The sequence below is a fragment of the Panthera onca genome, chromosome B4, assembly GCF_046562875.1.
Source record: "Panthera onca isolate mPanOnc1 chromosome B4, mPanOnc1 haplotype 2, whole genome shotgun sequence".
NCBI classification, from domain to species: Eukaryota; Metazoa; Chordata; class Mammalia; order Carnivora; family Felidae; genus Panthera; species Panthera onca.
The window spans coordinates 79,417,874-79,438,460 of record NC_138345.1 but is presented as its reverse complement, the minus strand read 5'-3'; the positions used below and the strand labels follow the sequence as shown (position 1 = coordinate 79,438,460).

General features: G+C 37.7%; 1 protein-coding gene across 4 annotated transcripts in view; it reads left to right on the top strand.

Annotated features, from left to right (window-relative positions):
- Positions 1 to 20,587, top strand: part of ATF7 (activating transcription factor 7) — an 88,426-nt gene that overhangs the window by 4,934 nt on the left and 62,905 nt on the right. For all 4 annotated transcript variants that reach the window (XM_060657438.2, XM_060657437.3, XM_078449824.2 and 1 more), the window contains exon 2: positions 14,067 to 14,135. In XM_060657438.2, coding sequence (XP_060513421.1) covers positions 14,088 to 14,135 — 48 coding nt within the window. In that variant the 5' untranslated portion in view covers positions 14,067 to 14,087. The remainder of the gene's footprint in view (positions 1 to 14,066; positions 14,136 to 20,587) is intronic.

Sequence of the window (20,587 nt, the reverse complement as noted above, 5' to 3'; positions counted from 1 at the left end):
TAATTCCCCTATTTTTTAGCTGTAATTTTCCTCCCATTTCGAACATTGCTGGTCCTGCTTTATTTTTTTTTTTTTACTTTTTCTTTATTTTTTAAACAATTCTAGAATGATTAACAGTGTTTCTTCATAGTTGGATGTTTTTTGTCATCAGGTGAAATTCTGTTTTAGAAACTTTTAGGAAGGAAAAAAAAAGAAACTTTTAAGAAGAAATGTCATTCCCTCAACATTTTATTCATTTATTTATTTTTAAGTATTTATTTTTGAGAGAGAAAAAGAAAGAGAGAGAAAATCCCAAGCAGGCTTCACACTCCGCACTGAGTCCAACGTAGGGCTTGGTCCCAGGACTGTGAGATCATGACCTGAACCGAAATCAAGAGTCAGTTGGACGCTTAACCAACTGAGCCACCCAGGCGCCCCATTCCCTCAACATTTTAAGTTATGTATTAAAAAATTAAACTTTTGCCCGTGTAACAGTTATATTGTAGCTGCCCCATAATATTGATACCTCCAAATTAGACCTAAGTTTTCATTTTCTGTTTGGAATAAAAACCTATACCACCTGTAAGAAAATACATACACACACACACACACACACACACACACACACACACACACAATTGACATTTATAATTACAGTTTATTGATGTGGTGGGCTAAGTTTGCCATGTTCTGTGCTGTAGGTAAAATTGTGCTAGCAATAAGCCAGAAATCAGAAGACATCTCTCTAGGGACTAAAGACGATGTTGGCAGCCAACAACTTTCCTGTGTGTTAATTTTAGACCTGATAGTTGAATTTATGTTTGAGCAGTTTTAGCTGATAAATGCATTTTTTAAAGCACCTTCCTCTTTTGGGGTTTTAATTTTTACTTTCACTTTTAGAAAATTGCAAATTGTGAATGGAAATGTCTGTGCAGAATAAAGTAGCATGCCATTAGGGACAGGATGCATCTTCTTTTGATAGCTTCTCATCCATCTGAGATTGTTTAGTTACGAATTCTCCTGGAAAGCAGAAGGATGGACTTGACGACCCCTCAAGGTCCTTTCCAGTCCACACATTCATAAATAGAAACTCAGATCAAAGAACTTACTGTTGAAGAATCAGGAAGAAAAATAGAGTGTAAAGAAAATGAAATTGAAATGGTTCTACTGACCCAGTGGGAATGGCTAAACAAAAAGTAAGGAACATAAATGACAAGAAATAACTCCTTTGAGCAAAAACACCAGAAAACAAAACAAAACAAAACAAAACAAAAACCCAAAAAACAAAAGTCAACAACAACAAATATTTTGCATTGGGGTCATTTCATGTCTTTAAATATTTCATCATGATACTTTCTTTCCAAAATTTCCCTGGTGGACACTTTGTATTGAAAGAATGTTTTTTTTTTTTTTTCTTTCCTTAAGTCATAGTATTTTGTTTCCTTTCCTTCTCTTGTTTATCCTTTTGTTTAGAAACTTTTTTTGGTGGGGGAAGGATTTGAATAATATACCCACTGCCTGTATACAATGAAGAAGATTCAGTTTAGTTTTGAAAGTAAATGTATACTGCTTGGCTTCCTTAGAGAGGAAGGATGAGTGTTATATTTCAGGAAAAATTTTATGAAAAGACCAGTTTGTTATGTAGTTTTTAAAGCTTTGTAAGCAGACACCTAGGAAAGATTCCCAACTAAGGCAACTGTGAGTTACTACATTAGTATTGTGAAGGGTATAAGAACACTTAGTAGGAGAACAAAACTCATTAGAGACTCACAACTTCACTTTGTTAGCTTTTTCTCATTTTTTGGTGATTTTAATTCTAAATGTTCTCATACATTTGAAACCCAAGCATGTATAGAATTTCTCTTTTGGGGGTACCTGGCTGGCTCAGTTGTAGAGCATGAGACTCTTGGTCTTGGGGTTATGAGTTCGAGCTCCACGTTGGAGGTAGAGTTTAGTTAATAAAAAAAGGTTTCCCTTTTCTATTCAGTACTGCATTTATCCTTAATAAATGTCAATTTATGAAGGTCTAACAAGAGCCATGATTTAGCTTAAAAAGTCACTTTTTGTGAGCTTGTGGCTTGGGCCTCTGTGGGACATTGTTTTGACATAGCCCCACCTTCTCACAAAATCCAACTTGTTTTGAGTAGAATTACCTATTAATATCTTCTTATCTGGTATAGTGCTTTTTGCTGACATAATGGACAAAGGAGATTTATATGCTAAATTGGTCATACTGTATTTGGGGCTTAAAATTTACAATGTGGTAGAAAAATTACATTTTTTTCACATTAAAAAATAGTGTAATCATTCTTTTTGAATAGGAATATGCCTGACTATATTATAAAAACAGGATGATTTATTGGATAGAACATATGACTGCTATAAATGATTTGTGTTGGCACCAAGTTTCTTGCCAGTAATGTTTATTTAAGCTTTATCAAACTTGAGTGACACCATGTTGGTTTTATTTAACATGGTTTTTCTGGTATTTCTGATACTAACTTGTCTCCTGTAGCACCATTTTCTTTATTGTTTTAAGTTATGGGCAAGCAGTAGTTTGTTGATATTTTATACATCTGTGTTTGGGACTGTTGAAAGACAATCAGTGAACATTAGAATACCCCAAACAGATCACTGTGTTGCCAGTCTGTGGACAGTCTTAGAAAATAGATACCCCCCTCCCCCCCCCCGGACAGTTTCTAACCATTGCCATGATTGTCATCATGAGATAACTGTAGCAATTTCTTATCTAGGACGAACCTCATACTGGAGTTTAATGTTAAAGTCTATCAGGTTTGTTGTTTGCAGTCTGTTTAAATTAAGTCCATAAAAAAAAAATAGTAAGTTCATGAAGATGTTAAATTTATCCTTAAAGATTAGTATTTTGGGGCGCCTGGGTGGCTCAGTTAAGTGTTTGACTTTGGCTCAGGTCATGATGTTGTGGTTCGTAGGTTCCAGCCCTGCATCAGGCTCTGCACTGACAGCTCAGAGCTTGGAGCCTGCTTCAGATTCTGTGTCTCCTTCTCTCTCTGTCCCTACCCCACTTGAACTCACTCTCTCTCTCTCTCTCTCTCTCTCTCTCCCAAAAATAAATAAACATTTAAAAAAGTTAAAAGATTAGTGTTTTGGGGTTGACTGGTGTTGGTTTATTGTTTTAGTGATGATACTTTATCTGAAAATGAGTAGGAAAAAACACAAAACACAACATTAGATTTAAACAAATTTTCTTTAATGTTTATTTATTTTTTGAGAGAGACAGAGTATGAGTGGGGGAGGGGCAGAGAGAGAGAGGGAGACACAGAATCCGAAGCAGGCTCCAGGCTCCAAGCTGTCAGCACAGAGCCCGACGCGGGGCTCGAACTCACAAGCTGTGAGATCATGACCTGAGCCGAAGTGAGATGCTTAACCAACTGAGCCACCCAGGCGCCCCCAACATTAGATTTTTGACAGCTTACCATTTTCCAGGAATTTTTCAACTCCTAAAATGCATATTGAAGCCAAACATAAATAGGTATAATGTTCTCTAGTTATTTCTAACTCTGCTTCCTGCTTAGCAAGTTGTTGCTTCTTTGTCTTTGCTTTATTAACTTTTCTGAGGATAGCTCAGAATAGTTCCTTGAATCCTCCAAAAGCCTAGAGAGACTTAAAAAAAAAAATTCTAGTCAAGTAGTTGCCTATATGAAGCTGCTTCCAGATAGGTTCTAAGCTTTGGCCATGTGTTGCCTAACTTATGATTCAGCCTAATTCTCACTCCCATCTGTTTTCAGTCATTTGCTACAAAACTATTTGGTCTATTTAAGCTGGCTCCTTTTTTTTTGAAACCTGTCCCTGCATGTCAGAGCTCGAAATCCAGAAATTAATTTTAACCTTCTCTTTGATCAGTCCAGGGTATTCTACTGTTTGTGTATTTCTTAAAGCAATGGGTTTCAAACTGCTTTTGGTCTCAGCACCTATCCCTTTATACTCTACAATTGTTGGGGACTACAAAGGGCTTTGGTTTGTCTTGGTTATATCTATTGATATTGAACATACTAGAAATTAAAATGGAGCAGTTGAAAAAATATTTATTTTATTTTTAAATGTGTTTTATTTATTTATTTTTAGAGAGAGAGTGCATGAGAGAGTGGAGGGCGGGAGGGGCAGAGAGGAGGGAGAATCCCAAGCAGGCCCCATGCTCAGCACGGAGTCCTGTGCGAAGCTCCATCCCATAACCGTGGGACCATGACCTGATCCGAAATCAGGAGTTGGGCATTCAACCAACTGAGTCATCCAGACACCGCGAAAAAATATTACTTTAAAATGATAGCATAAATAACTGTATTATAGTGTCAAAAAAATTTAGGGGAAGGCCTTCAGATCTCTTTAACATCTGGCTTAATAGAAAACAGCTGGATTCTTATATCTGCTTCTGCATCCAGTCTGTTACAATATGTTGTTTTGGTTGAAGTATATGAGGATAACCTGGGCTCACACTGATACTTGATAGGAAAAGGAAAGATTCTTTTCAGATAGTTGTAGATAGTCTTTCCTTGATACTATACCAGAATCCAAAATGTGGTAGTTTCTTAAAGGTTAGCTGTTGTGTAGAATCTAAAACCACCTGTGAACTTTTAATACTTTATTATGTTAAAATGAATTAGCCTATCTTGCCCTTTAAACAGATGGTTTACCCATCTATGACTTGAACGGCCCTCTGAAAGGGTCTCAGGGATCTATGGGCATCCCTGCACCCCACTTTGAGAACTGCTGTCTGATAGTACCAAACTGGAAAAATACACGTGTTTACTATGTGGAAGAACTAAACTTTCCAACCACTTTAGTGCCTCTCAAATGCTGGGTTACTGACCATTTGCATTGGGATTACCCAGGGTGTTTTTTTAAGTGTAGATTCTTGGGTCCCAAAGCCAAGAGAATCCAGGAGGCATAGGAATCAGCATTTTTCAAGGTGCCCAGGTGAATATGCTAAAGATTGAGAACTATAGAGCTAGATTAATTAATCTTATTTTAAGAAAACCTAATTTCTGGGGTGCCTGGCTGGCTCAAGCAGAAGAGCATAGGACTCTTGATCTTAGAGTTGTGAATCTGAGCCCCATGTTGGGTGTAGAGATTACTTTAAAAAAAAAAAAAAAAAAAAAAAAAGAAAACCTAATTTCTAAAATTTGTAGTCAAATAAAAAGGAATTGGTTAAATAGTCACATTATAAAAGTTCTTATTAATTAACACATATACTCTGACATTTCTTATAATTGGGATCTCCTAATTAAGCATGTACTTTAATTAATAATAGTTATTTATGAATATCAAGAGTTTGCAAACTAAGACCAGAGAGTAAATATGTTAGGCTCTGCAGGCGTGAGGTCTGTGTTGTAAGTACTCAACTCTGCCATTGTAGCATGAAAGTAGCCATAGACAACATGCAAAGGATAAGCTTGGTTGTTTGCCCTTCAAACTTTTTTTTATGGACACTAAAATTTGAACGTCATGTATCGTTTAATTATGATGATTATTTTAATGTTTATTTTTGAGAGACAAAGAGAGACAGAGCACAATTAGGGGAGGGGCAGAGAGAGGGAGACATACAACCTGAAGCAGGCTCCCAGGCTCTGAGCTGTCAGCACAGAGCCCAGTGTGGGGCTCGAACCCACAAACCGTGAGATCGTGAACTGAGCTAAAGTCAAACGTTTAACCAACTGAGCCACTCTGGTACCCCAAACTTCATATAATTTTTATGTGTTCTGAAATACTCTTTTTATGGCTTTTTTCAACCATTTAAAAATGTAAAAACCATTCTTAGCTTGTGGGCCATACAAAAACAGGTGGCAGGCTGGCTTTGGCCCACAGACTGAAGTTTGCCAATCCTTGACATATACTAGAACTGGATTGTAAATTGAAAAAGTTTATAATAAAATATACTTAATGTTAAAACTATAACATTATTTAATTTCCCTAGACAAAAACAATGCTCCAAGAACTTATAATCCCTCAAATTCATATTTCTGGACATTCATTTATATAATAAACATGTAAGAAACACCTACTGTGTGTAAACTTTTGGAAAGACACAATTCAGTTGGAAGTAGTTATATAATATACAAGTTGTCATATAATTTTCAGGAGTCCTAAAAAGATGTGCTGTCAATTTTTATATCTTCTTTCAGGTGTGTGAGAATAGGTAACTAGGATTCAGGCCAACCTCAACCTCTTGACTCATCTTTTGCCCATTTTTTTATAACTCTGTACCTCTGTTTTCCAGTCTGTTAGTTAGCAAAGTGCTTTACGCTTTGTGTTTTTACCCAGATATAAAACAGTAAGGCAAGTTAGTTTAAGATTGTAATGATGTATGTGCTTTCTATATTGTCCTTTTGGGGCAGTTAGTTTACGTACTAGTGAAATAATATATGCTAAACTGTTTTTATGCTAAATAACACAGTGGAAAACAAACTCAGAATTTATGAACAGAAATTTCAATTCCTAAATAATCTGCCTAGTAAAACTTGAGTCTTTGTTTTCTGAGATTCACATAACATGTATTATAGTCTCACAGTTCATATGTTTATTGGCATTTTTTCCTTAAATCATTTTTCTAGATGTAATGCAAATCACAGTAGCACCAAGTATCCTATGGAGAATCAAATGTTGAGACTGCTGTGGTAGAGATCTTTGGTGTTTGTACTCTTTGCTTGGCGGCAGTTAAATTATCTTAGAGTCAGAAACTTAGTATCCAAAGTTATGTTCTTGGAGGAGAACTGTTTGTATATAATTTCTTTCTTTTTAATATCATAAGGAAATGGAGCCCATAGAGCTCTGTTTGGGTGCCTGTCTAAACTTTTTAGCTTGTTTATAGCTGAGCTGAAAGGCATTCAGTACCTGCTAAGCTTGGTTTCAGCTCTTTATTCTCTTTATGATGAATGGATGGGGCCATTTCTGAATGTTTAATATAAGTAATACTAGTTGTTAGGGAGCATTCATAGGATTCTGAAAATGAGTCCTTGAAGGTAACAAAGGAGGAACTATCTTGAACTGCTTGATTACCCTGTGTATCGTTATGTTTAAATTTCCACTGTGTCTATTTCTATATGAGCTGTTAGTTTATAATTTTAGAAAGATTTTTTGGTAGTCCATTTTGAACTTGTTAATTTGTCAGTTGGTTCTGTTGCTTTGTAGTAGAGAACGAACAACCTTATATGATTTGTAAGTATGCTGTTTAGTGCTTTGGAATAGTCTAGCAGATGTGGGCCTTTTTGAAACTCATTAGACATGTTTTGTTTTTTTTTCAGTCATGCAGATCAGCATTTTTTTTTTTATTAGCTTACATCATATTCTGTATTTTTATTAAAAGCAATCTGTGATCATTGTAGACTTTGGAAAATTCTGAAGGTACAAAGAAGAAGACAAAATCACCTGGAATACCATTACCCAGAGATAATCATTATTAACACTTGATGCTAATTCCCTTATCTTTTTTATGCTTATTATTATTATTTTTTTTTTTTTGCTTTTTTTTTTTCAGTAGGCTCTACACCCAATGTAGGGCTTGAACTCATGAACCCAAGATCAAGAGTCTCAGAGTCACTTGTTCTATTGACTGAGCCAGCCAGGCATCGTCCCTATTTTGTTTTCTTTTTTTGTAGATTTGGAATTATGGTGCATATGCAATTTTATTTATTTTTATTAAAATTTTTTTAAAAAATTAAATTAAAATGTTTATTTTCTTTTTGAGAGAGAGAGAGAGGGAGTGAGCATAAGCGGGGGAGGGGTACAGAGGGGCAGAAGAAGGCTCCTTGCTGACAGCAGAGAGCCCGATGCAGCATGCCCTGAGCATGAGTCGGGCCCCCAACTGACTGAGCCACCCAGGTGCCCCACATATGCAATTTGATAGCCTGCTTTTTTCCCCCCACAGAATGTATAGCATTTTCTCATGTCATTAGATAGCTTTCAGAAACGTTATTCTTAACAACTTAAATATAGTCTATTGTAAGGCAATATCTTAATTTATATTTATCCATTCTTCTTAAATGTTTAATTTCCGTTCCTTTTTTGTTGTTACAAATAGAACTATGATGAACATTTTAATACATAAGTGATCCATGTTTTGGGCTTTAACCTCAGAATAAAGTCCTGAAAGAATGATTTGTTCAAAGAATATAAAACATTTTAAGACACTTAATATAAATATTGCCAGATGGCTTTCCAGAACGATTGTTCAAGTATGTACTCCCAAAAGTCTTATATGAAGATGCCCTTTCTACTGCATTCTTTTATACTTGAAAATATATCTTAACAGCTCTGGCCTAGGTTTTGTTTTCAAGGGCCAGTGAAGGGTTAATTTGACAAATAGCTTCCTTCTCCCAATTTCTTAAAGCTCTAACCAAAAACTATGGAGCCTCCTCTATGTTATTTGGATGATAAGGAAAGCATAGAGTTAGTTGGTTGTACTAAGTCACATCAAGTACCTTAGGCACAAAGTAGCTGTAAAGTATATACTTAAAATATGTCATTAGACTTTAGTCTTTATTTTTTTTTTAATGTTTATTTAGAGAGAGAGTGCACACGCAAGTGGGAGAAGGGCAGAGAGAGAGGAAGAAACAGAATCCCACGAAGGCTCCGAGCTGTCAGCACAGAGCCCAACACGGGGCTCAGTCTCACAGACCATGAGATCATGACTTGAGCCGACCTGAGCTGAAATCAAGAGTTGGACGGTTAACCGACTGGGCCACCCAGGTGCCCCTTTTACCAAGAGTTTTAATCCCTCTTTTGTGTGCTCTTGTCTATACTCTGGAATTGGCTAGCAAAGGAACTTGACAAATGACCACAAAGAATAAGAGAAATAGCAAGGGATTTAATATATATGCTGATCAATCTGACTAATTGAACTTTAAATTAAGCCATCATTCTTACCACTTACGTGGCATCTCTTATGCCAGTTGACAAAGATTCTTTGACCAAATTTTAGTTAGGTTCGAGAAACTTCTTGTAGGCCTACCTGTGTACTTTCTTGTAAGATACAGTTTTAGCAAGAACCCCCCCCCCCCCCCCGCCTTCGATATCTGATTACCCTCACATCTGATCAGGTTTTCCATCTTTCTCAATCCCCCAGGTTATATGTGATCATTCTAGCCCATCTTTAGCAAGAATTTGGGGATGCCTAGGTGATTCAGTTGGTTAAGCATCCGACTTTGGCTCAGGTCATGATCTCACTGGTTCATGAGTTTGAGCCCCACATCGGGCTCTTTGCTGTCATCACAAAGCCCACTTCATATCCCCTGGCCCCCTCTCTGCCCCTCCCCCACTCTCTCAAAAATAAATTAACGTTAAAAAAAAATCTTATTAGGTCGGTTTAGCCAGAATCCCCCTTTGTCCTGATATTTCCTTTTAGTAATTTTCTATCCATTAACCCCTACTGTGGTCGTTGGCTGTAAATTTCCACTTGTCCATGATGTATTTAGAACAGAGCCCAGTTCTGCACTGAGGTCTCTTTCCCCCTATTACAATAGTTCTGAATAAAATCTGTTTTTTACTGCTTTAACTACTGTTCGGCTGTAGTTTTTCTTTGACACAGATGAGTGAAAGATTCTTTTCTTTCTTCTTCTTCTTTTTTTTTTTTTGCAAAGGATTATTGTCTTTTTCAAAAAAAATGTGTATTTATTTTTGAGAGACAGAGAGAGAGAGAGAGTGCAAACAGAGGAGGGGCAGAGAGAGGGGCATAGAGGATCCGAAGTGGGCTCTGTGCTGACAGCAGTCAGCCCAATGTGGGGTGTGAACACACCATCTGCGAAATCAGGACCAGGGCCAAAGTTGGGTGCTCAACTGACTGACCCACCCAGGTGCCTCTGTCTTTTTATGTCCACTTTGCCTGGCACTTAGTAGTTCCTAAGTAATACATTTTGAATGAATGAATGATAGCTAGTCTGAACCCTTTCTAGATTTTCATGAATCTTTAATATTAATGTTTTTTGATATTAATATGTTCTTCTCATTTTATATACTTAGTAGTATCTGCTTTTTGTTATTAGGAACTAAGAACAGGGCCTTGGGTGTGTTCATATATGGCTTTTATTCCTTACAAAAATTGGGCCATTTTATGAACAGCAATTGGTTACTAAAGAAATAATCATATTACACCTGGGTCCAGAGAACTGACTTTGTAGTCCTCGGTGACAGATTCCATCCTCATTCTGTTGAAACAGAAGAAAAAAGGATAGATATACCTGTGTGTAGATATACCTGTGTGTGTGTACACATAGGGAATCAGTTTTCTTATTTGCACATTGACCATTTTAGGATATACTTCTGGTTCTGTCAAAACTATGTAACAGATTTTATGAAATTATCCCAGTTAATAAAAATCAGTGTCTGAACCTTGGATTTTCTTCACTTCTCTCCTAGCATTCAGATAACTTTCTGTCTTTTGAATAAATAGTAATTTTTATCATTTATGCATTCTGGTGAGTCTAGTACATGAGCCTTTTTCTCTGCAGACTTGGCCTCTAGGATAGCCTTTTTCAGCATCTTTGTTTTCCTGTTCTACGATCTCCTCTGAAAGCATCTCACTTCCCCTTGGAAGTATCTCTCAATATATGTATGCTTTGCCTTTCATTTGTTGGCTAGTTCTATAAAATGCTTGAGTTTCATCCTGAGGAATAGATCATGGAGAAGACAGCAGACTTGAGTGTCGTGCCCAGACAAGTGATCTACTTGTCAAGTTGTACAGTTACAAATGGGCCGTGAGTTACATTCTAGTGAATGGCAGCATTATTATTCAAGATTTCACCTTTGTCTCAGTCTGTTTATACTATAGAAATGTGTTGGTTTTGTTTTTGAGAAGGCATCAGTTTGACCTCTCTCATGTGTGAGATTTGTTTTAAGTATCAAATAGAAATAAGCAACACATTCTCTATATGTAGCAATTGATGCAGCAGATTGGGAATTAAAAAGATGTAAACAGGATTTTTTTTTTTTACTTTTTTTTTAATGTTTATTTATTTTTGAGAGAGACAGAGACAGAATGCAAGTGGGTTGGGGCGGAGAGAGAGGGAGGCACAGAATCTGAAGCAGCCTCCAGGCTCCGAGCTGTCAGCACAGAGCCCGACGTGGGGCTCGAACTCACAAGCTGTGAGATCATGACCTGAGCCGAAGTCGGACGCTCAACCGACTGAGCCACCCAGGCGCCCCGGGATTTATTTTTAATGTTTATTATTTTTGAGAGGGAGAGCACAAGTGGGGGAGGAGCAGAGAGAGAGGGGAGACACAGAATCCGAAACAGGCTCCAGGCTCTGAGCTGTCAGCACAGAGCCTTACATGGGGCTCAAACCCGTGAACCGTAAGATCATGACCTGAGCCAAAGTTGGACGCTCAACTGACTGAGCCACCCAGGTGCCCCTAGAATTTTAAGTGGGAGAACAGATCATTATTGTTGTTGCTAAATATTCTTTAAAAAGAGAAATCACTTTGAAGTGAAAAAGCAAGAATGATGGAAATGAAAAAGAGCAAGAGACGGAGGAATGATTTAAGAATAATTGTGGGTACTTAGGAAAGAGGGCCTTCTTCCTCCCATTGTGATCTTCCTTTTGGTGAAAATGGCAAAACAAAAGCTAGTAAAGTGGGAAGGAAGCAGGAAATCCCAGTTAGTGACTGTCAGATTTCAGTATTTAAAGAGCCATGAAAATGCTTGCTTCTGTTACATTTAATACTTTTCCCCCAACTTGGTTTTGCCTTTTGTTTTCTTTTAGAAAGTCATGATATTGCATTTCTATTCCTAGTAAGGATGCAGTTAAATAAAATTTGGAAGCCATATATTGTGATGTGATTGTACAAAACCAAGAAAACCAAGTTAAATTTTGAATTTTGTGGTTTGAGGGAAATTGTTCCAGAGTGTATTTAATCCCTCTCTGTGCCAGTGCTGCCCTAATCCTCAGCCAGCAAGCACCCTTTTCCTCTTCTAGGTAGAAGACAGAACATTTAGCCTCAAATAACAGAACCAAGGTAAAAGGAAGGAATCCTGCCTGATTCCTTATGTTATGTCTGCTCTAGCCCTTGTAGTTTTAGTCCTGGTTGAAAATCTGTTAGAGGACCTTGTTGAAATAAAATTCTCATTTTGTGATTATATCAGGAAAGCAGGTTTGGGGAGTAGGAAGTGGAATTATCTCCAGCACAGCAGTTAGGAATTTTTCGAGAGATGAATTGCTTTCCAGAAATGTTCTGAATTTTCAGTCCTAGTGGCCTTGGTCTTTGTATTTATTTACTTTTATTTACTTGTATTTATTTTTTGCACTATGTCATAGTTCCAGAAAGTGCTAAAAAACTCATCACGTATTTAAAACAAACAAACCAGAAAGCCCCCTTGTCCTGGGGCTGTGTGAAGAAGAATAAAGCTCTCATTTTCCCAGTACCCAATCATCAGCTCGAGCTGGCTTCTCCTAGGAACAGAATTTATTGAAGCAATTTATCCTGGCTAAATGTGATATAAATCTGTGTACACCTATGTACATACAGGCGCCCTTCCATTACAGCAATGCTGCAGCATCAGTTTCCTTCATAGTTAGACCCTGTTCCTATCACCCTGAAAGATGACTAAGAAGCCCGTTCAATTTTATGGGGCACCCCACAATTTTGAACACTGATTAGTTGTGGAATTACTGATCAGACTACCAGAAATACTGGTTTCCAACCCCAGAGTGAGTCTTAAGAGAATAGAAGAGATGTTACCTAGCTACCCTCTGAGTTTTAAACATGCTTTTCTGATTACCAAATTCAGTCCAGCATTTTAACATTTTATTTTAATGCAGACCTGAGTGAGGTTAACTCTGACCTTTTGATTTTGGTTACAGTTCTGAAGTTGTTTCTAGGCATATTCAAATTCTTCTTCTTCCTCTTTCATCTTCCCTTGTTAATATTCTTTTATACCCCTTTCTTTCTTGTAGAAGGATGTTGAAAAATGTCCTTTAGGAGTTTATTCTATGAAGACTGTTTTTATGCCCTTCCCCCCACCCCTTCAAAACACTGTTTATCTTTTAGGAATATTTTCCCTAGGATTTGCATTTCTCATCCTTATCTACCTCCACCTCTATTTTTATTCCTGGTTGGGAAATGAGAAATTTTCCCAACACATTCATATTGGAATTATTGTTCTTTGACAAGGAATGTCTATCAACATTTCAAGAGTTTAGCCTCAATAATTAAAAAACAACAACAGTGTAAGCCCTGTTAAATTCTTCAGAGAAATAGAGAGGATGGATGGTGATGCCTTTTAGTGCCATTTCTTTTATCCCCTGCAGCAGCGCACATCTGTTGGCTGCAACAGAGCAGCCCAAGAACTCTGGCCGAGAGCAGCACAAACAGCCGGAACATATTCACCCAGTAAACCCCCAAAGAGTCGACATTTGTTTTATTGCTGCTTTTAAAAACCTAGCCATAAATAGAATTAGAGGGGGAAGGGCACCGATATTTCTCCATTTGCCACAGACGATTGGTGGGGGGAGAAGGAGGCTCCCAGTGGGGAGAGAAGGTTTTTATTTTTATTTTTTTATTAATGAAAATCATTTCCCGTGTAGCCCAATAGGATGGGTGCTTTGTTTTCTTTGGCAATAATCTGGGATAAACGGCCCTTGCCAACAGTCTCGTAGTTTATACACCAGGGAGCCAGATTATAGCCCTGTAAAATGGAGCACCCCTCCTATAATCCCTTAATTAATTAAATGACAAATTTTGGTCTTCTCTAGTTCAGAAATATGGCTTCCGCATCGAATGTTCTGTGGATTTATTGACATAGGGAACTGCACTGGTTGTAATTCAGTAGACTGGAGGAGTGTGTTATATACTGTAGCAGAAAGAGGGAAAATCTAGCAAAAGGTCTGAAATTCCTTGACTATTGAGGTCTAAATTTTTCTAATTAAAAGTTTCAGTTGAGGCGCGGTAGATCATATGCCACCTGTCTAATGGGTCTCCCCAAAGTAGCCTGTGTTTATAGCTTTGATAGACAGCATTCTTGGAGCACCTGTTTCTAGGCTTGATATTTTTGAAGCACTTTTTTTTTTTTTTTAACTCCAGCGTATTTAACATAACTTTTCCCCCTGCTTCCCCCTCCTCAGCTCCGCTCTGCTATATGAAATATGGGAGACGACAGACCGTTTGTGTGCAATGCCCCGGGCTGTGGACAGGTACGTTTACAATATACTTTATTGTGAATGTCTCGTTGTGAATCAAAGTGGCTGTTTTATCACTAAGGCAAAGAGTTTAAAGCCGGTATTTTACGTGATCACTGGAGGTAATCAGATCAGAGGATTTGCAGTGTGTAAATCCATGTTATGAGGAAGTGTAGGCACTCTACCGTAATGAAATCTGCCTTGCTCTCTTTCATATTGTTATTCTACTGGTGTTTGTTTCCCGACACACAGTGTTGGGGAATACATGTTGCTCTCTCCTCCTTTATAAAGCTATCCATCTAAATACAAAACAAGTTTAGAAATATCTTTTCCTCAACCTTCAATGGATATAAAAGTCTGCTTAACATATTTAGAATAGGCAGCCAAGAATATACCCGTTCATTGTGAACCACAATTTGCTGGAATCTGTTGGATTTTTTAAATAAGAAAAAAAAAAAAGTTTCTTTGGACTGTTGATCCAGAAAATCATTGCTGGTAGCTAAGGCAGATATCTGTCTATGTAGGGAAGGCAAATCCAGTGTAGAACCTGAGATGTCGCAGCAGATATATGAACTACAAGATTTCTTAGCCATTTTCCCTCTTTTATGCCATGAAATGCCTTGTGCTGTTCGTCAGCTGCCATGTTATTATTTGCATATGTGTACATTTTGTGTCAGATATTTTTCATTATATGCTTTTTTAATAAAGTAATTTTGTTGAAGTTACCTTTTTTTTTCTTCTTCCCCATTTTGCACCTTCTTAACTCTTCTTCCTAGACCCTTCCCTACTGCCATGTTCCACAAAGGATGAAGAAAGGAATACAAAGAAAGTTTTATCTGCCTTCATGAATTGATTTTATGGAACCTGAAGGTTGAATTTCTGTTCAGTTAGGAATATGCCATGTGACTGCCCAGTGACACTTACTGGTGGTATGTGAGATTGCAGACTAGTTCTATTAAACATTGTAAATACTTAGACAAAAAGAGAGAGTTAAGTTCCAGAGATTCCTAGGAATTGGAATTTGAGAGGTGAATGAGATGGGGGTGGTGACAAGGAATGGGCAGAAGGATGATTCCACATTCCAGTAAATGCTGAAAATTTCAGAGAAGACTAAAAAAGCCATTATATTCTGAAGTATTCAGCATCATAGGGTATATTTCCTTCCTTGTCAGAGTTTTCAACTTTATTGTTGGTTGGATGTTTTCCCCGTGTGATTTATGTTTTATTCTTTTACAATAGAAGCCACCTGAGAAATTAGGATAAATTTGTTTTCATTTTCAAACAGCTGTATTAGAATATATATCTGAACTTGATCCCTCCAGATTTTTGTGTGTGGATGTGTTGATAGCAGTAGTTACTGTGATTTCCATAATTGATACCTGGGACCCTTTTCACTTATCTCCCTTTAAAAATCTGCATTTTTGGTGAAAAGAGTTATTTTTCTCATACTTACATTTATTTTTCTTTGTTCATGGCTTAAGCTACTCAGTGCCCCTCTTATATGTTGTATGCTGAAAACCACCTAGACAAGGACTTAAAGAAATTAAAATGGAAAATCATCTCTTAAGCTCTCGGAAGAAGAAAGGTTTAAATAGGTTTCTTCAGACTGTCTATCAGAAAAGAGTAGTTTTCACTGAAATTTGTGAGATCCCAGACGGTTTTGTGTTTGTTTGTTTGTTTCTTTTTGTTTTGCATTTTTTGGACTAGAGGTGGTAAAAACAGTAGGACTTTTTACTTTGGTTCCTTTTGTATTGTTGGGTACTGTTTATCATAAGCCTTTTCCTTCCCCTATTCTTCCTCCCATTTCTGAACTGTCTGCTGGTATTTTGGTTGTTAGGACTCATTATAACCTCTAGTATAAGTCCCAAAGGCTTTTTTTCCCTTTAGTGGATATGGTACTCAGGGAGATGAGTATCTTCTTTTGGATTCAAGGTACTTGTTTCATAGAAAAGCATAGAAAACTCCGGCTTAAGTCTATGAAGGTAACTCCTTTGCATGTCAGAACTTTATGGTTAGGTAAAATTGTAGTTCTTTAGTTATATTTAGTCTTCTTCCAAGTTTCTCCCAATATCTAAGTAAAATTTAACTCTAGGATCTCTGCAAGACTCATTTTACTGTGATTGCTTTCTATTATATGAAATAGTGGAAATCTGGCAGAGAAGATAAATTTGGGAAAGCGAACTACCCTTGGCCTGTCATCCAACTTCCTTATATCCCTTGAAAATGGTTTCATCCTGGAGCCCCTTTGAGGCCTTCAAGCTATGTATAATCCTCTGTCATTGATTCAAATTTTTTATTCCAGAAATGGTAGAATAATAATTTTTTAAAAAGGCTATGTAAATTCCAGGACTGGCGATAAGGACCATGGTAATTTTTACAAGACACGGTTTGGAACTTACTGCCATAGAAGCCTCAAAAATCGGTGGCTCCGGTATACCACTTAGCGGAAGAAGGAATGAAAGCAAATTACAATTCAAGAGACTGATCCTTAAAAAACCAACCAACAGACGAAAACTATGTGAATCTTGCATTATTTCAATATCTGTTCTGTGCCCGGACTTTACCCAATGGGCCCTAAACTCAGAAATCATCTTATGCCTTAATATTAAGGGAAGGTGAAAGGAAAATTTACCTAAAATAGACTAGTGGATTATGCTCTCCACCATATAATCAAAACCACCGGGCTTTCAATGGATACGTAAACATGTTTTGGTTGCTAGGTCTTTAATGGCTGTTATTTTTGGATTCTGTTCATGATCCACTTCCCAACAGTAAGTCTGATGTGACACAGCTGAATTCTAAATATGCTGCATGTACTTTTTTTAAAAAAGATGGCTGCTGAAGGTTGTGTTCTCTGCATTCTTGTCTGAAAAGACAGATGAGGGTGTTTTGAGCCCTTTCATTTCTGCTCTCCTGTTGAGACCGTGTTTCTCTTGAGGCCTAATCACTCTCATGAAGAGGAACTTAGGGAAACCAATATTCTTGCTAATACCTCTCTATGGAATGTGGTAGCAGGAGTAGTTAATAGAGCTGCCTCCAGAGAATGGGTTAGTGTTGTTAAGGCAACAGTACCCCAGATACCCTGTGGCAAAGGGTTGGTTGAATTTGAGTGGTTTGGGTTTTTGAAATGTTTATAAGATAGCATCTAATTAAAACCATTGTGACCATAAAATGGCTTTGCTTCTGTTATTAAAATAATAAAAGTTTCGTTTGGTGCCGAATTTAGGTAGTTTTTTAAGTTTTTTTTCTTTTAATTTTTTTTAATGTTTATTCATTTTTGAGAGAGAGAGAGAGAAACAGTGTGAGTGGGGGAGGGGCAGAGAGAGAGGGAGACACAGAACTCAAAGCAGGCTCCAGGCTCTGAGCTGTCAGCACAGACAGAGCCCGACGTGGGGCTCTGCACGGGGCTGGAACCCACAAACCGAGAGATCATGACCTGAGCCACTCAGGCGCCCCAGTCTTTTAAGTTTTTGATGCTTTGAGAGACGTTTTTATTTAAAGATGGATTGTAAAGTTGTTTTATTTTATATGCAAGCAGAAACAATTACAGTTGACCCTTGAACAGTACAGGGGTTAGGAACACCCGTGGGGAGTTGAAAATCTGCATACAACTTTTGACCCCCCCCAAAAAACTTAACTACTAATAGCTTACTGTTGACCTAAAGCCTTACCAATAATATAAATGGTTGATTAACTCATATTTTGTATGTTATATGTACTGTATACTGTATTCTCACAATTGAGTAAGCAGAGAAAAGCAAATGTTATTAGGGAAATTGTAAGGAAGAAAAAAATTTACAGTATTGTACTATGTTTATCAAATGGACCTGCCCAGTTCACACACCCGTGTGGTTCGAAGGTCAGCTGTACTATGTTTTTGACAGTAATCTTGGATTTGTAAATGCAGTTAGATAACTTATCTTTTAGACGTTTTTTGTCCAGTTTTTATTACTAGAAGTCAACAAATTCCATATTCCCATACCTCCCTCTCTGGAACATGACACTGTTTTGCAGTACAAATTACACAGATTTCAGTAGCCCTTCTGGTTATCATAACAAAGCCTTTGAGCAGAAGCTGATCATATAAGCTTATTACTTAGAATGTCTATTTCCTTAAGAACAGGAACACATTTCCTCGGAGGAGATACTTCTAATGCACAGTATCATCCCATTATTAGCCACTGAGAAAGATTTCTGTCATAACCAACTCTGTATCAACTCTGTCCTTTTAAGGACAAATCTTTTGATTGTTTCTCTGTCCAGTGTGACCTGATCAGCTCTTGTTATTTTTTTTCCCCTACGGATGTGTCCTACCGGATCTTTTCTTCTCCCAGAGGACATTTAGGTACAGGTTGAGGTTCTGTTCATATCTGAGACCTGAAACACATAACTAGCTCATAGACCTCCAGGGCCTGCTTTCCCTTTCTAAGGCCAAGAATAGCAATAGAGCCCTAGTTGTGGTGGGATTGAGGGCAGCTTCTTGTACCTCCTTATCTTGTCATATAATAGGAATAATGTTTATGGTGCTGTAGTCCTGGCTTCACTTGGCATTTAACCAACCTCCAGTGCTGTTTATTGCTTCGTATCCTCTGCCTCCATGAACATTATCCCTTAAATCTCTATTGCTTTGTAATATATGAGGCAACAAATAGCTTCTATGATTGGTTAAATGCCGGCATACTACAAAGGTATATGTTTTATTGCCTATGTAACACAAATCTATAGAGACTTTCTCTGTTATCCCAGCCCTCCCTTTAAATGGACCATACTGGTACTATGGGACTCTGGATTTTTAATTCTATCCTTCTGGCATGTTTCCCTATTACCTGGCATTAACACAAAAGAAAAGAAGGAAAATGGGTTGGTGCTGGTTACTAATTCTTTATGTTAGGGGAGCATCTTGAATTAGAGAATAACAAGGAAAGAAGTGGCTGGTTAGGTAAACCCCATTTATGGTGGTACGTACCATATTTACATGCTTCGACAGGTGAGGGCAATTTCAGGCAGACAGATAAGCCTTTCTTCCTCACCCCCTGCCAAGAGTTTAAAAAAAATTCAAATTTTTATTTAATAATTCATATTTCATTCAATAATTCATCCAGTTCCCATCTGGTAAGAGTGCCTGCATGCTGTCAGGCAGCTGAAAATACACTGCATTATACACAATTAGGCCAAATGCTAACCTTGTTTTTTGTAATAATATGTTGATTTTGCAATAACTTTCAGTCCACTCTGACTATGCTGCAGTTTTATGTAGCCTTGTGATGGAAGTAGACCACCATTTTGCATTGTGTAGACAAAATTGGGACTGAGGTTTTTAAAACTATAAATGTATTAAGAGCAAGGAATTCAACTTGTTTTTAACGTCAGATCTGGCACTCTTGACGCTTGCTCTTAGAAACGTGTGGTTGATTATTTTAGGTTTTCGTATTACAGTTAGTGTTATGTTACTAAGAACATGGTAGATTAAAAGCATCCCTGCTCCAGTTTGCCGAGGGGGTGGGGGTGGGGGGTGGTGGGGGAGAGGCTGTATGAACCTAATTAGAGCTATACCCAGGAAATTAAGATGAAATTTTTCAGTTATTCACTCTTGTTTTCCTTGGGTATGACTTAATATTTGGAATGGGAGCCCAGAAGCTGTTCTCAGAGCATTCCTGGTGGAAAAAAAATAAAATCCAGTATCTTTGTATCTCCGTTCTTCCTAAATCAGGAGAGAGGCTGTTTGTTAGTCCCTTCTTTCACAAACTGCCTTCTGTCTCTGGGAGCCTGTCCTTCGTTAGTCCCTCTTTTGCCACCCCTGCAAAACCACATATAGCTAGGTTGTTAACTTGCAAGATATTGTCATCGTCGTGTAGAATTCATCATTCTTTTATCAAATACTCTTCCAGCTAATGCGGCAGATTGAAGAACAGCCAGAGTGTTCCCTCTTTCTGGTTAGTGTGTTTCTTTAATGCAGATTGACTTGCTCAGCAGTCGCATTTTGTCTGAAGCCCTTGTTAGGGCCTACTCTGTATGTGGATTCATAACACATCTGTGTGTACATCTACAGTGCTGTATAAATAATAATAAGTAATCACCAGATGGCCTATAACTGCTCCTCTGGACCCGCTGGGTCTCTTGAAGCTGTTAGTAAAGTCTTCTGGCGTTTTGCTGGGGAAAACTTGTCATAGATTTATTTCTAAAAAAATTCAAACTCACAACTGGGTGTTTAGGACTAGATATTGCTGTCTGTGTTGTAAATATTTAACAGGCTTTGTACAATGACAAGTAAAAGCGCCATTACTAACCACACACGGTGGCTGTGGAGCTCTTCTTCCCTCCCGGCCATTTAGAAAAAGGAAACGAAATGCCGATAAATTGTGCATTATGAACACGGTGCAAGAGATGCTGTCTGGAAGCTCTTTCATAGGAGAGGAAAGAGAACCTCAGTGTTCTGCTCAAAGGATGGAACCGGACAAACTTAAGCT